Source organism: Eleutherodactylus coqui, chromosome 9 (assembly GCF_035609145.1).
Source record: "Eleutherodactylus coqui strain aEleCoq1 chromosome 9, aEleCoq1.hap1, whole genome shotgun sequence".
NCBI lineage: Eukaryota > Metazoa > Chordata > Amphibia > Anura > Eleutherodactylidae > Eleutherodactylus > Eleutherodactylus coqui.
This window is the reverse complement of record NC_089845.1, coordinates 156267633-156283685: the sequence shown is the minus strand read 5'-3', so window position 1 is coordinate 156283685 and position 16053 is coordinate 156267633. Positions and strand designations below refer to the sequence as shown.

At 43.0% G+C, this 16053-nt stretch overlaps 1 protein-coding gene across 1 annotated transcript; it reads left to right on the top strand.

Moving 5' to 3' along the window:
• The first annotated feature begins 1643 nt into the window (after positions 1-1643).
• LOC136578733 (forkhead activin signal transducer 3-like) lies at positions 1644-15578 on the top strand. Its single transcript, XM_066578905.1, has 4 exons — positions 1644-2035; positions 11182-11644; positions 12810-12914; positions 14880-15578. Exons 1-4 carry the CDS (start codon positions 1644-1646, stop codon positions 15576-15578), a joined length of 1659 nt encoding a protein of 552 aa, XP_066435002.1.
• The last annotated feature ends 475 nt before the right edge of the window (positions 15579-16053 follow it).

The window sequence follows — 16053 nt, the reverse complement described above, 5'->3', positions numbered from 1 at the left end:
CCGGAGGCGGTGAACGGGCATCGTCCCACCTTGTGGGGTGCTTGGCCATCATATGCCTGCGCATGCTGTTGGTGGTGCCTCCCCAGCTGATCTTGGCGCGACAAAGGTTGCACACCACTGTTCGTCGGTCGTCAGGCGTCTCTGTGAAAAACTGCCACACCGTAGAGCACCTTGACCTGTGCAGGGTGGCATGGCGCGAGGGGGCGCTTTGGGAAACAGTTGGTGGATTATTCGGTCTGGCCCTGCCTCTACCCCTGGCCACCGCACTGGCCCGGCCTGTGCCCACACCCTCACTTGGCCCTCCGCGTCCTCGGCCGCGTCCACGTCCTCTAGGCCTACCCCTACCCCTCAGCATGCTGTATTACCAGTGATTTGATTTCCCAGGCAGGAAAGAAATTGGCGCAAGGCTGCACTCAACCATAGCTGGTTGCGTCTGATTTTTTTACGTTCTCCACGCAGCACACACGTACCCAGAGCCCTTAGGACTGACACAGGCAGGCCAAATAGAATTTTTTCCCTGCTTTTTACAAGGAACACCCACACTGCGTCTATTCAATGAATAATGTATGTCTTCTGGCCCTGCCTACATAATTCTATCCCTGTAGTATTTATGCCGGGTGCAATGGTCTGCACAGCCGGTTTTTAGAAAAAAAAAAAAAAATGCAACACTGCTAACAGCAGCCTGGACAGTACTGCACACGGATAGATGTGGCCCTAGAAAGGACCGTTGGGGTTCTTGAAGCCTACACTAACTCCTAACACTCTCCCTGCCTAACCCCCACTTCTGTCCCTATTGCAGGGCGCAATGCTCTGCAGATCCAATTTTGGAAAAAAAAATACTGTGCTAACACAGTACTGCACACTAGTAGATGTGGCCCTGAGAGGGACCGTTGGGGTTCTTGAAGCCTACACTAACTCCTAACGCTCTCCCTACAGCAGCTCCAGCACGATAGTACTTTCCCGCAGCTATCTCACAAGGCATCTGTGGCGAGCCGCGGGAGGGGCCGATTTTTATACTCGGGTGACATCTGATCTTTCCAGCCACTCACAGCAGGGGGGTGGTTTAGGGCTTGAACGTCACAGGGGGAAGTTGTAATGCCTTCCCTGTCTTTCAATTGGCCAGAAAAGCGCGCTAACGTCTCAGAGAGGAAACTGAAAGTAACCGGAACACCGCGTGATACTCGTTACGAGTAACGAGCATCCCGAACACCCTAATATTCGCACGAATATCAAGCTCGGACGAGTACGTTCGCTCATCTCTATTTATTACTTTTTAATGCTACAGCATTGCATCATACTGCTTTTTGACAGGCAGTCTAGCAAGCCACCCCACATGGCGATCGGCCATACGGCCAATTGGAGCTATTGCCCGTGGGTGACAGCTGTAATAAACAGCTGACGCCCGCACTGTATGGAGGGAGATAGCAGGACATAAAAAGGCTATTGGGCCGTCCCTAAGGGGTTAAAGCAGGTTTTATGTTGTTTTTGTTTTTTGTCTATGTTTATAGTAGTGGGTCCAACATATTTTTAAGAATATAACAATAAATGGTAATTTTTAAACTTTATTCTATTGATATGTTCTTTACAGTGAATTATTTTCGATAACAAGAACTGATCTGTCTCAGTGGCTAAGTAATACAAAAATGACAGAATTTTTGTCAGAAGGCGTTGATACTGCCCCTTGGCTCCTAGAAGCCAACACAGTCTTCTCTAATGAAAATCTAGATCTTAATAATCAGACCACTTCGATCAATCACGCCTTCAAACATCTCACAGTCACTTACAAAGAATTTACCTGCCCCTCATGGGAAGTGAAGGGCCTCACTAAATATTTAGAAAATAGGATCCTCCCACGAGGACTGTACATACAGACCATGCCACCACCTAGGTTGTGTACTTCCTCATTTATGGAACAATGGGAACAGGTGGCCTCCGAGAGCTCCGTTAGGTTTATGAGCCTCCTACTGGAGGAGGAAAAGAACATACACGAAAAGAACAGTAAACAATTGGATGAGGCTATTAAGGAGACCGCTAAGTTTGCTGTGGAAGCTGATTTTGCTAAAAAAAAAAAAAAAAGAAAAAAACCCTAAAATTGACGATAGACAAATATACTATCTCAAGGATAAGAAGCAATATCAGTTCACTCACGACTTACATGACTTTTCGGAGAATAAAATTTATGACCATAGGTCACATACAGAATAGGAGGCTAGTTCCTCTAAGGGTTAAACATCGGGGAAGGAGTCCCTCAGAAAAGGTCAACATTTCGAAAGAATAAGAGAAAGAGGCCCCACACGTGGGAGAGCAAGGAGCAGAGGTAGAAATTATAATCAAGCAGGTGATCCCCGTTTTTTAAGACCACCAATTTCAACATGTGTGATGAGAGAACGAAGAGTAGCATCCCAGCAGTAGAGAGGAACTAGAGAGCAGTCACGGAGGACAGATGTTTATCTAATGTAAGGACCATTAGTCAGAGCAAAACTAATATAGAGGATCCAGAGTTTGATCTACAAATTAACAACCTGTCAGGTAGACCTCTATCTACGGACGAAACGGAGGTACTGAAAAAAGGTCTATCATTTGTACCGACAAACTGCTTTGATTTACATTAGAAAAAGACATTGCGCTATTCCTGAGGAAACTCAGGTGGCGCAAATTTTTTGCTGTCAATAATCGCAAAAAAAGCGCGGAATTGGGTCTTGATCCAAATTATATGAACACTCTGAACAATCTTGAAGAACTCTCAAGAGAGAGTCAACGTCCTCCTGGAGAAGGTCCGTTTACAAACCTAAAATTTAAAAATACCAAAATACCAGTACACCTCCTGTATGTGACTGTCCTCACATAGTTCAGTAATGACCAGCATTTCAAAAATGTCTGACATCTCTGTCCCAACAGAAGCATTATTATCATTGAAATCTATTGTATGCCAAGAAGAAGGCCCTAACATCAAATAAGAACAAACAAGTAATCATCAAACCCTCGATAAGGGGAGCAACATCATGATTATGGACAATATAAAATATTGGGACACTTGTTTACAGCTTCTCAATGATACATCCAGCTATAAGAATCAGGGAAAGAACCCCACAGATCAATTTTTGGAAGAATTACAGAAAATATTGATTCCCTCCCGAGAAAGTCACCTTATCAGTGATATTGAATATCAGTTCCTTAATACAAAACATCCACAAGTAGTCCCTTATGAACCTTCGGAATTGCATAGCAGGTCGCTATCTCCCCTGAAGGGACGTCCAATAGTCTCTGGCATAGACAGTGTTACCCAGAATTTGGGTCAATATATTGACGTTGTCCTCTGATCGTTTGTGGAAGCATTTCCGTCTTATGTACAAAACACAACCCATGTGCTCAAGGAGGGATTGAAGCAGTGAGGTTCTTCCTGAGTCAGAGGGGCACACAATACAATCTACATAATAATCTCATGCTCCAGCTACTGAAATATGTCCTTGGACATAATTATTTCCTTCTCAATGGCAAGTGCTTCCACTAGCTCAGGGGTACCGCCTACACGAACCTATACCTGGGCTAGTGGGAGGAAAAGCATGTTTTTAGAAAGTCAAATCATCTTTGGACATCAAAAGTTGAGCTTTGGGTCAGGTACATTGATGATGTCCTGATCCTGTGGTCAGGGAGCAGTACAGGATTTGAAGACTTCATGGCCACTTTAAACAGAATGAATCTCTGTATGCCACCTGATAACATGCTCCCTGACCTATTGACTGCAATCCCTGCTAGCTGTCATAAACTGCCCCTGCAGTCATACCGATTCTGCCGTCACACGGCCAAAAATCTGACCATTGGCTATGTGTATAGAATCCCTCACTCTCCACCCCGCCATACCGTGCACATCTCCAGCCCCCTTACCTTCTGTATCCCCCCCATTACTTGTAGTATGTAAGCTCGTTGGAGCAGGACCCTTCCCTATTGTTTCCACCAACTGATTACGATTGTAACCGTGGTTCTGTAATTTTTTGTACTTTCGTCTTTCTGTATTCCCCCCGTCTATGTAAGCGCTGCAGAATATGTTGGCGCTATACAAATAAAGATTAAAAAAATAATAATCTCTGAAGTGAATGTTAGTCCGAGCTCATTTCTGACTCTATGACATTACTGGATCTGGAGATTTCTAAGACCACCACTGGCCTTCTTGAGAGTATGATCTATAGGAAACCCACCGCCACAGGTAATTAACAATGTAATAGAGCAACCAAAAAGGCAAACACAATTCTGGGATGTATTAAGAGAAGCATAGAGTCTAGATCACGTGAGGTCATTATCCCCCTCTACTCTTCCTTAGTCAGACCTCATCTGGAATACTGTGTCCAGTTCTGGGCACCCCACTTTACAAAAGACATCGACAAACTGGAGCAAGTTCGGAGAAGAGTTACCAAGATGGTGATCGATCTGCAAATCAAGTCCTATGAGGAACGGTTAAAGAATCTGGGAATGTTTAGCTTGCAGAAGAGAAGGCAGAGAGGAGACTTAATAGCGGTCTACAAATATCTGAAGGGCTGTCACAGTGCAGAGGGATCAGCCCTATTCTCATCTGCACAAGGAAAGACTAGAAGCAATGGGATGAAACTGAAAGGGAGGAGCCACAGATTAGATATTAGACAGTGAGGGGGGTCAATGAGTGGAACAGGTTACCACGGGAGGTGGTGAGTTCTCCTTCAATGGAAGTGTTTGAACAAAGGTTAGACAAATATCTATCTGAGATGATTTAGTGAATCCTGCACTGGGCAGGGGGTTGGACCCGATGACCCTGGAGGTTCCTTGCAACGCTACTATTCTATACATCCATACCAATTCCTGCAAACCATCTCTCTCTAAACCCGCACCTCCATTCCTACAATTCCCACATGAAACCTGACCTAACCTGCACCCTGACAAGAATTTAGGACAAGTAAAGGACATGGATAAAACCTGAAGTCACATTCCTCCAGAAGAGATTCTGTGACGGTCGTATTCCTGCTGCGACTTTGCCATCCTGGAAGGCTGAATCTCCCTGCCCCCATCTGGGGGTTCATATGAAGGAAACGATCTGCACATCATGGGCCTGCTGAGGAGGATCATCCGAAAAAGGCCAGTGGACTGCTGCCTGCTGGGAACAGGCCACTGCACTACTGAATTCAAGGCCTGAATCCATCACCCCACACTAGCAGCCGGTACTCTCATGCCTGGCAAACTCCCTGAATGAAACAAAAAAAAAAGTGCAAAACACCGCTAATTGAAGCAGAAAAAAATTAATTGGGGCCCGTTCCAGTTATCTATTCCAGAGATAAGGGGTCACCAGGCCAGTATGTTAACACTAATTCAGAGACCATAAAGCTTTCACATCCTTATCAGTGGACTAATTATGTATTTATTTCTCTACTCATCCTATTCTGGTATTTTTAAGGGTAAATTAAATCTGTGCCTTGTCATATGTGTGTATATATGAATGCATGATTCTTCAGATCTATTTCATAAGCCTGAGGTAGAACCCGAAGCAGGCTTGAAAGCTTGCTATAACATCATGTATTTTTGTTAGCCATTAAAAGGCATCATATCTACAAGATTACTTGGTTTCTCTTGCGGAGAACAATCACAGTTACTTTTGAACGTGAGAAATAAGTGACATGCAAAAGTAAAAAGGGACAGGAGGAACGCATACGGATAAAAGATTTTAACTAGAGATGAGCGAGCATACTCGTCCGAGCTTGATGCTCGTTCGAGTATTAGGGCGCTCGAGATGCTCGTTACTCGAGACGAGCACCACGCGGTACTGGTCTCGATTAAACGAGCACTGACCATTGAATTCAATGGAGCCGGCAATACAGCCGGCTCTATTGAAAGCAATGGGCTGCCGGCGTACGCGGGATGAATTGTCGGGAAGGGCTTAAATATATAAGCCCTTTCCTACAATTCATCCAGAAATGTGTAAAAATAAACAATATATATATTCATGAATTCATGAATGGGTGTGAGTGAGGGATGCCTCTAATTGGTCAGGCTGTGACCAATCAGAGGCATCTCATTCAGCAGGCGGGGATTTTAAATCCCCAGCTGCTGAATACTACTCACAGCTGTTCAGAGCAGTTCAGGAGAACTGCAGCCTGCCGCGCTGAACTCCGTCTGCCGGGACCAGGTAAGTATATATATATTTTTTATTTTTACACATTTCTGGATGAATTGCAGGGAAGGGCTTATATATTTAACCCCTTCCCGACAATTCATCCCGCGATCGCCGGCAGCCCATTGCTTTCAATGGAGTCGGCTGTATTGCCGGCTCCATTGAATTCAATGGGCTAACATCGTTCTTCTCTGCCACAGCTGTTACAGCTGTGGCAGAGGAGAACGATCTTTACGCTGACAGTTTCTATGTCGTTTCCATCACTTTCTTGTGTTTTGCAGATTTTCACAAATGAAAACCTTAGCGAGCATCGGCGATATACAAAAATGCTCGAGTCACCCATTGACTTCAATGGGGTTCGTTACTCGAAACGAACTCTCGAGCATCACTGAAAGTTCGACTCGAGTAACGAGCACCCAAGCATTTTGGTGCTCGCTCATCTCTAATTTTAACATATCACATCCACAAGGTGCAGAAAATTATTTTATCCTCTGGGATCTCAGAACACAATTCATCTCTTCAGATGATGGGATGAAATCTGCGTCGGGCGCTTTCACACACCGGAATATTCTGCAAACATCGCTGGCAGTATGAAGCCATTTTCAAATCTGCATCACTATCCTCATGTTGAACCTGCGGATTTCTCTGCCCGGCAGAGTATTCCACAGCGTATTGTGTGTGAAAGCACCCTCAAAATCCACGTTACATGCGGACCCTGAATATCATTTTAATGCGGATTTCAGCCTCTCATTGGAAGAGATGGAATCCATGATGGAAACCGGCAGCACAGATTGGCGAACTGCAGATCTAAAATTTACACCGCAAGTCAATTTATGTTCATACAAACAGTCACATACAAAAACTCAACATAGATAGCACATATTTTCTATATAAACCCCTATGTCTCTAGCGGAGAAGTCAAAATGTTTGTGTTTTATTTACACCTACAGAGTGCGTATGTACCCTTTGTGAGAATTATGTGTGGTACAGGCAGAAAAGAAGTAAGGCCCCACTTGGCCAAATATAAGCGGGTTCCGAGGGAGTTATATCAGCCCCTCGGCCACTCTGTGTTTTATTTACACCTACAAACATTTTGACTTCTCCGCTAAAGACATAGGGGTTTATATAGAAAATATGTGCTATGTTGAGTTTTTGTATGTGACTGTTTGTATGAACACATTATTTTATCGCTAATAATAATAAAAGCTTTGTTTTAAGCTTAATAACCAGTACAAATTCAAATAGGTTTTCCACAGTGATTGTCATAATAGAGCCGGGAACCTACTGTCTCAGTGATTGTTGCAAGTCAATTTATAATGGAGATATTTTTCCAGTCTGTGGATGAGATTTCTTAAAATCTGATCCATACGGTTATACTGTAAGATGCTGTTAATTAAACATAAAAATGACAAGCCATAAAAACCTAAGAGTATAAAACAAAAAAGTGCAAAACCTGTAGGCCAACAGACATTTCAATGTTTTGTGAAAAATGAAGAAAGTTGCAACACTTAAGGACTTTCATGACAATCCTATATAAAGACGTATGGTAGTATTATTATGTAAGGTGCTAGCGGTGGGTGCATTCACTAAGATGCTCTTCAGTACTTGAAGCATCAGGGTGGGGTGAGATGCTAAAGGAATACAAGCCTCCTATGCTGTGAGAGTGGAGCCCCCTGTGGTGACCGATCTGGGGGACAATACAGTCTTTACATATGACTGACCCCAATAATATCCCAGAATGACTGTCAACAAGCAGCAATCAGAGACAACAATCCCAGCTGGAGAGCGAACCTCCTCACATTACACTGTATTCATGTATAGCTGTAGGGCATCTGACACATTAGAGACTGAGGTGGAACTGCGGAGAAATAAGTGGTTATTCCCACATTTTGTATCTGGTTTTGAATCACATATGGTGCAATTTTTTAAATGTTTTTGTCAGTATTTACCTTAAAAAAAATGAAATAAATGCAATAAGTCCCGTCCGCAGAACCTACAGAGTCACAATCAGTAAAACACTTCTCAATCTCCTGTAGATACAAAAGTATAATACAATGATGGGATCTGGCGTATTATACATGAGTACCAGAACCTGCAGCGACTCATCACTGTATAATAAGTAGGCGCACCGGGGCTTTTCTTCCATTGTAAATATGTATTAAAAATCTTACAAAAGTTTCTTCTCTTCTTACCGATATTTTTTAATTTAACTTTTTCATTAGAAAACAGATCCTGAGTTGAAGCTGCGAATATCTCCAGCTTTGCTCACGAGAACTACGGCTCTATAGCTAAACCAAGTAGGTGACAGGGATCCATCAAACATCTCATTGACTTATGGGGTATTCCGGTGATTCAAAGAGAAAGTTATATGCTTCATAAGGCGATAACGTCATTCTGCAGTATAATGTTATCACTTGTTTATCGCTTTAACCCCTTAAGGAAGCAGCCTTTTTTTCCCCTTTTCGATATCCCCCCCCCCCTTTAAAAAAAATCATAACTTTTTTTTTAACAACGTTGTAGATGTCTAAGGATTTGTTTTTTGCAGGAAGAGTACCATAAAATGTGCTGAAAATTTTTTTAAACGTTTAGTGAAATTTTTTAAGAAATTGAAATTCCGCCATTTTGGGTGCATCTTGTTTCTACGGTGTACACACTGCAACAATGATATGATATGATAACTTTCTTCTATGGGTCAGTATGAGCAAATTTGTTTTTCCAAAAATATTTGATCAAAAAGTCATATGTGCTCCAAAATAAAGTATGGCGGCAGAAAAGAATTTTTAAAAATTACTTTTTATTACATTTTTTTTTTGGACATAGATCTGACTTTTACGGATGGAGTGATACCAAATAAGTTTGTATATTTAGATTAATTTATTACAAATATAAAAAGGGGGAAACTTATTACCTTTTATTTTTCTTAATAATTAGTAACACTTTTTTAAACTAATTTTTACATTTTTTTAGTCCTCATCAGGGTCAAGAACTTGTGATGCTTTGATCGCTCTTGCATTATGATGTTATGCCTTACCATTATATCATACCGCGATCTGACAGGCATTCTATCAAGCCATGCCACAGGCCTGGATTGATAGACAAACTGTAATGGCTGCTCTGGGGCCTTTCAGAAGCCCCAGGCTGCCATGTCAACCTGCGAACATTGATCGGGGCATTTAAATTCTGCTGTCAGAATTGACCTCGGCATTGAAAGGGTTAACAGCTCCAATAAGTGGTGCGGCTTATCGGAGCTGTTGCAGGTGGCTGTCGGCCATAAGAAACACCCAGCACCAGCATTGTATAGAGCGGGATCAACTTCCCCCAACCCCCCTCCATACATACCCCGAACCTGCAGGATATAACTGTACATCTTGTAGTGTTAAGCGGACAAAATGGGTTGTGCCAAATTCACAGGATAAGGATAGCTTTATGATTAGTGGGGGTCTGATAACTGGAGCCACCACCAATCTTAGGAATGGGGGTCCCGAAAGTCCCCATATGAATGCAGCGGAGATCACGCAAGCACGCCGTGACTCAACTCATTTCAATGGGAGTGCTGGAGAATGCCAGGCATTTGTACTTGGCAATTATTGACACTATCATTGATTTGAATGGAATGGCAGCGTACATGTGTGACCTCTGCTCTGCTCATGTGGGACCCCTGTTTTCATGATCGTAGGGATCACAGAAGCAGAACGCCCACCAATCATAATGTTATCCTTATTTTAAAAAAATGGAATAACTTGGCACATCCCCTTTAAGGGCCTTTTACAAAGTTCAATTATCAGGCAGGAATTTTGCCAGAACGTTCATTTGCCTGCGCAAATGTTTTTTTATAGTAGCATGAAGATGCTGACTGGTTGGCTGCACATGTCCCTGTGTGGACTGGGAGATGTATAGCCGATCAATGGTGGCTCTGTGAGGATGAACGATTGTATTAATATTCGTCCCCATAAAGCCGATCATCTATTATGTGTGAACGGCAGTGAATGAGCGCCAGTCATCATGTCAATTTTCATCCCATGTACATGGGCCCTAAAGGGGTTATGCTAAGATAGCATGCCCTATCCACATTAGGGCATATAGGGGTCACACTGCTGAAGATCGCCCCCTCCATGACTAGTGCAGAGAGCCATGTTCTAAGACTGTCTCCAATTCAGGCAGACTGTGCGCCGCACTTGTAATTCATGTGAATGGCTGTCCTGAACTACTACATTTCTCCTACAGCGGAAACATCTCATTGCCTGCGGCCTCCATGACAATCTATATGCAGGGGAGTCAAAAGTGAGACCCTGGAAATCAGCTGTTTACCTCGGGCCCAGAATTATAATAGGGGTTGTGGAAGTTGGCACAACTCCTTCAAGGGTTTGTCAACTATCCCAAAGATAGCTGTTTTCGGTCGCTGTCTGACTCCACTTTTGCAGGCTTTAAACAATAAGGTCAAAATTTGTCACCACCAATGACAAAAATCAGTACTCCATGGCCGGCTTACTCATACAGTACAATGAGGGAACTATATCAACGAGTCATCTACAAGACAATACAATAAATCCCCCAAGCTCAAGTGTCCATAGAGGGGGGGGGGGGGGGGGGTGGTTCAACCTTTTAAGACTCCATGCATTCGCCACAGCGGAGAGGCCTTTGCAGGATTCAGCCTACCACTATATACATTTACTCATTGGACGCCCCTTTAATTATGGCATTTAGTAGTTTACAAGTATTTTGTTCTACATGGATATTTAATACAAAAAACTGCAAATTAAAAACATTTAAAGTGTCATCTACACTCATAGAATATACAGTAAGCTCTTAAACCAAGGGAATGAAATGTTATAGATTGTTAATCTAAGCCCCAAATGATGTATGCGGATGATGACTGCCCATGCAACATACTTTAGGGTATACACACCTCATATACATACTGTATACATAACAGAAAGATGGATCACACCCAAGGACTGAAACTAAAGTGTAAACTCAATGCTATTGTCTTTATGGAAAGAGGTTTTTCTATAACAATAATGATGGGGGGGGGGGGGGGGGGTTACCAGCAATGGGTTCCTTCTGGTTTGGAGGCATTTACATAACAGTGCTGGAGGTGGGGTGATAGGACTTATCAAGGTCCCATTCAATGGGGCCCAGTATCACATCAGATACAGCATTGGGAGCAGTGAAGACCACAGTGGACTCTACCTCTTCACTTTCCATCCTTGTCCCGCTCTTGTGTTCACCATGTCCTACCAATACCATCCTTGGGATCCATCCTACGTGCCGGCAACTGACCTGCCCAGCATGGAGCAGATGCTGCAGATGGACTCCAACAGGGAGAGTAGTTCAGGGGAAGGGAGAAGTCTTGTGCGTGAGCAAAACCTCATGGATAATTCTAAGAAGGTAGAGAAGACCCCTGCGAAGAAAAAGAACTACCAGCGATACGCCAAGCCTCCATATTCCTACCTGGCCATGATTGCCCTGGTTATACAAGCCTCTCCAGAAAAGAAGCTCAAGCTGTCCCAGGTAAGAGAGCTTAATGTCCTGGAAACACGGGGGAGTGATTGGCAAGTAGGAACTGACCAACAGCTGCAGCCATTATCCAGATACAAAGTACTAGAAACTGCTTGTTATGCCCCTAAGGACGCGGCCTAGATTGGTACTTAAATATACAATGATTGTTTTGGATTTGCTTCTTCACTTTTCTAAAGTAATTAACTCATTTTTCAGCCAACATGGCCATATGAGGGATCGCTCTTCGTATGGCGAGTTGTAGTTTTTATTGGTATGATTTTGGGGTACATATAATGTATAACTTATTTGGGAGGGGGCAGGGTGAAAGAGCACATCAATTCTGCCATTCTTTAAGGTGTTCACCATGCAGTATAAATAACATGATCACTTTTTTTCTGGTGGTCGATATAATTCTAGTATCGTAATCGTATGTTTTGTTTTTTTTTAGGATTTTCCAACTTTGCACCATAAACCCTTTTTTGAAAAATAATTTGCTTTTGGCATCACTGCAGTTAAAAACCCTGAACTTCTTCATTTTTCCATAGACGATGCTGTTAAGGGCTTTTTTGTGTGAGATAGCTGTAGTTTTTATTAGTAACATTCTGGAGCACGTAATACCTTATTGATTGCATTTATTGCATTTTTTGGGAGGCAAAATGAACAAAAAAAAAAAACACAATTGGGCTTTATTTTAATGGGCATTTGCCTCACAGGATAAAAAGTGTGCTCAATTAATTATTTAGATAACTCGATACCAAAGGCATTTTTTATTATTGTGGAATTTTATCTGTTTATATCCCTGTAGGGGACTAAAAACTGTGATCCTATTCAGATAATACACAGCAGTACTTCTGTACTGTAGTGCATTATCTCTATTAATTTACATAAGAAGCCATGGCAACCTTTTATCCCTCCGCAATTGGATGACCGAGGGCCAGTGACATCATAGAGGGAGCCCCATACATGCGGAGATCAATACTGATCTTTCTGATCCCCACTTTTGCAGCAAGATCCTGTCTGCCAATCACTAAGCCCATGCCATCCATATGCTGTACATGTACATCACGGGGCAGGAAGGGTTTATACAATCTAAGCTCCTCCTACCCAATGGTAAGCAGGGGGTGGGGGCACAATTTACTAAGAGACTCCAAGACTAAATGTTTTTGTTTTTTTCCAGATTCTTCAGGAGATCAGCAACACATTCCCCTTCTTCAAGGGAGATTACCAGGGATGGAAAGACTCCATCAGACATAACTTATCATCTAACGAATGCTTCACAAAGGTAAGCGACCCAATAATGGACTGCGGTGGTAGAATTTACTGGGGTGATATACCTCTTATAAGTGTTGGTAACTTTTCCATATATAGTTGGGAGATTTCTTAACCCCTTAGTGACAAAGCCGGTTTGCGCCATAATGGCCAATCAATTTTTCAGTATTTTTCATTGTCGCCTTCCAGGAGCCATAAGGAAGTTTTTTTGCAGGACAAGTCATATTGTTTAATGAAATCTTTTTGGGTACATATAATGCACTGCATGATTTATTAATTGTTTTTATGGGGGATTGGGGAAAAAAAGAAATTCTGCCATTTGTGTTTTGTGTTTAATGTAGTAACACTCTCGGGGTCAGCCCGATTCCAGAGATACCAAGTTTATACAGTTTTTTTTATGACTTACTATTTTTGTACACAAAAAAACATGTTTTTTTTTTAAAGATTTGCTTTTGTGCTGCCTCATTCTAAAAGCCGGAGAATTTGTTTTTTTTTCCATCGATGGAGATCTATAAGGGCTTTATTTCTGCGGAATGAACTTTAGTCTTCATTTATTCAAGCTTTGGGAACATTTAACATTTTTATTACTATTTATTTCATTTTTTCGGGAGGCAAGATTAATAAAATCTGCAATTCTGGCTTTTTATTTTTAACAGCGTTCACCGTACGGTATAAATATGGTAAATTAATGCTGCAGTCCAGTATGATTACATTAATACCAAATTTATAAAGGTTTTGGGGTTTTTTTGCAATGTTTAAAAATTTAAAAAATTATTTGTCACTGCGTACAAAGATCCCTAACATTTTTATTTCTTTTTTGCAGCAGTGCTGTGTCAGATTTCTATTTTGCGCTATGAGCTGTTTTATATGTACGTGTTATATGTGCGCAGAAAATGAATTCTCCTACAATAATCAGAAGGTTTTTATAGAAGCGTTCATATGTGAGGAATGAGCAGCACAAAACGGTGCGCACCTAAAAAAGATAGAACATGCACTATGTTCAGTGCGCGGCGTCAGGAGTTTCCACTGATTCCTATGGGAGAAGTAGTTATTGGAAACTCCTGCTCTGGGAATAGATTCCCCGCCGCTTACAGCAGGACATTTATCACCTGCTGCCCAGAACACCTTTTAAATGTCCCGCTGTTAACTCCGGTTGGTCCCCGCGGGGATGAGGGGACTCACCGAGGGTTCTGATAATCCCCGCTGGGACTAACAAGATTTTACAACGGGACATTTAAAAGGTGCTTCTGGGCAGCAATAGCCCAGCAGTGGGGGACAGTAGGGGAACCGATATACGCTCGTGTAAATAAGCCTTTAGGTGGATTTTTTGTAGATTTTGTATGACTACTTTAGTTTTTTTTTCCTTTTTTTATATCCCGGTAGGAGAGCCAATCCTGCAATCCTATGACCGAACACATAATACACAGCAGTACTTCTGACCTGCAATGTATCATCTGGTCTTTCATGATAGGATGGCAGAGGAAGCCCCTCCCTCTGTTACAATAGACTTGTACATGTCATAATCAACATTGATTGGGGCATGTAAGGGATTAACGGCAGGGATCGCAGTTCTTTGCCATTCCAGTCATTGTAGCAGGACGATAGCTGACTCCCATTGTGAATGGCATGGACTCAGCTCTGAGACCGCACCAGCTACATGCCAGACATATCTGGCATTTCAGGGAAACTCCTGCCCTCCCATGTAGTACATGTAAATCCTGGTGCGGGAAGGGGTTAATAGTGCAAATAAAAAGTCACTGTCTGATAGGAGAAAAAGTCATTAAATACATTCATCTCAACAGTATTGGATGGCCACCAGGCCGCATGTACTAAAGGCAGATGTATTTATCTAACACTGAGATCAACCAGCCTGTAATAAGTGATGTCATCTTTAATAAAACTCCTGTAATTTGCCTTTGGTATAAACCAGAATTGTCCAGTAAGCCATCAGCTGAATTATTTTTCATCTTGTTTTCAGGTCCTGAAAGATCCGCACAAACCGCAGGCGAAAGGAAACTACTGGACAGTGGATGTCAGTAAGATTCCGTATGACGCCATGAAGCTTCAGAACACGGCGGTCACCAGACAGGAAATCTACCCGCACAACCTGGCCCCCTTCATTGTCCACGGACATCCCTTCCCCCCTACCCGGTGCCAATATTCTGCTGTCCCTCCTACTGATGCGGCAGATCCTCCAGCAGCACAACCAGAAGCCGCTGCTGCAGCCAGCTCATCTGCCCCGGACCCCGCAGTGTCTTACCCAATGATCCTATGGAACCTGCCTACGTCTTACACGAACTGCATTGCCCCTAATGTGGTCGCCCCTCCTAGTGTCCATCCTCTTCTGCTTTACCCCAACTTTGCATCAATGTCTCTGGGTAACTACATCCCGCCTCCTTGCCCTAATCCCCCTTACCAAAACCGGAGGGAGGCCTACCCCTCCAGCCTACAACAACTACCCCTCGCCCCAAGGCCTCCACCAGTGTCTGTTAATTTCCCTCCTAACAGATCAGTGTATGATATTGAAGGATACACCCCACAACCTCTGATCCCCCCCGCCCCAGTCCCAGCCGGTATACAGGCAGACGCTTACACACAGCGCCGGCTATTCTGGATGACGGCATGGGGCTTACTAATAGTGGAAGAGCAATCTTTGGGTCTGAGGACACAATGTTGAGTCCTCGGTCCTCACAGCCTCTTAGGGCCGGTTCACACGGTTGGATTTGTGCTGCGTAATATTTTCAATGCGTTCATTCATATTTGGAGCATTTGTGCATTACATGACCCCAGTGATATCAATGGGCTCTTTTCGTGCTTGCGCAAATTTGGAATCCTGCATATTTGCGTCGCACATATACACAAAATCGATGCAACTTTATGTATATTTGTGCACACAAACATGCGGGAGGTTTACACACAAATATTTATGCCATAGCCAGTGACATACGCCGTCACAAGCGAATCGCCGCCGCACAACCATGGGGGGTATGTGTGGCAAGAGTTTGCTTACAACCCAGTGAACCGTAGGATGTGTTTACATGTGGCAGATTTTGGTGCCGCACCAAAGCCCACAGAATATCTTGCACTGCGGATATTGGTGCAGGTCTGCTTATTTCACCCCTTCAGTTGAAGTCTGATGCGGATCCACAATC

Coding starts and splice junctions, on each gene's coding strand:
- LOC136578733 (XM_066578905.1), top strand. CDS start 1,644: ATGACAGAATTTTTGTCAGAAGGCGTTGATACTGCCCCTTGGCTCCTA. Junction 2,036..11,181: donor GCTATTAAGGAGACCGCTAA/GTTTGCTGTGGA, acceptor GGGGGTTACCAG/CAATGGGTTCCTTCTGGTTT. Junction 11,645..12,809: donor AGAAGCTCAAGCTGTCCCAG/GTAAGAGAGCTT, acceptor GTTTTTTTCCAG/ATTCTTCAGGAGATCAGCAA.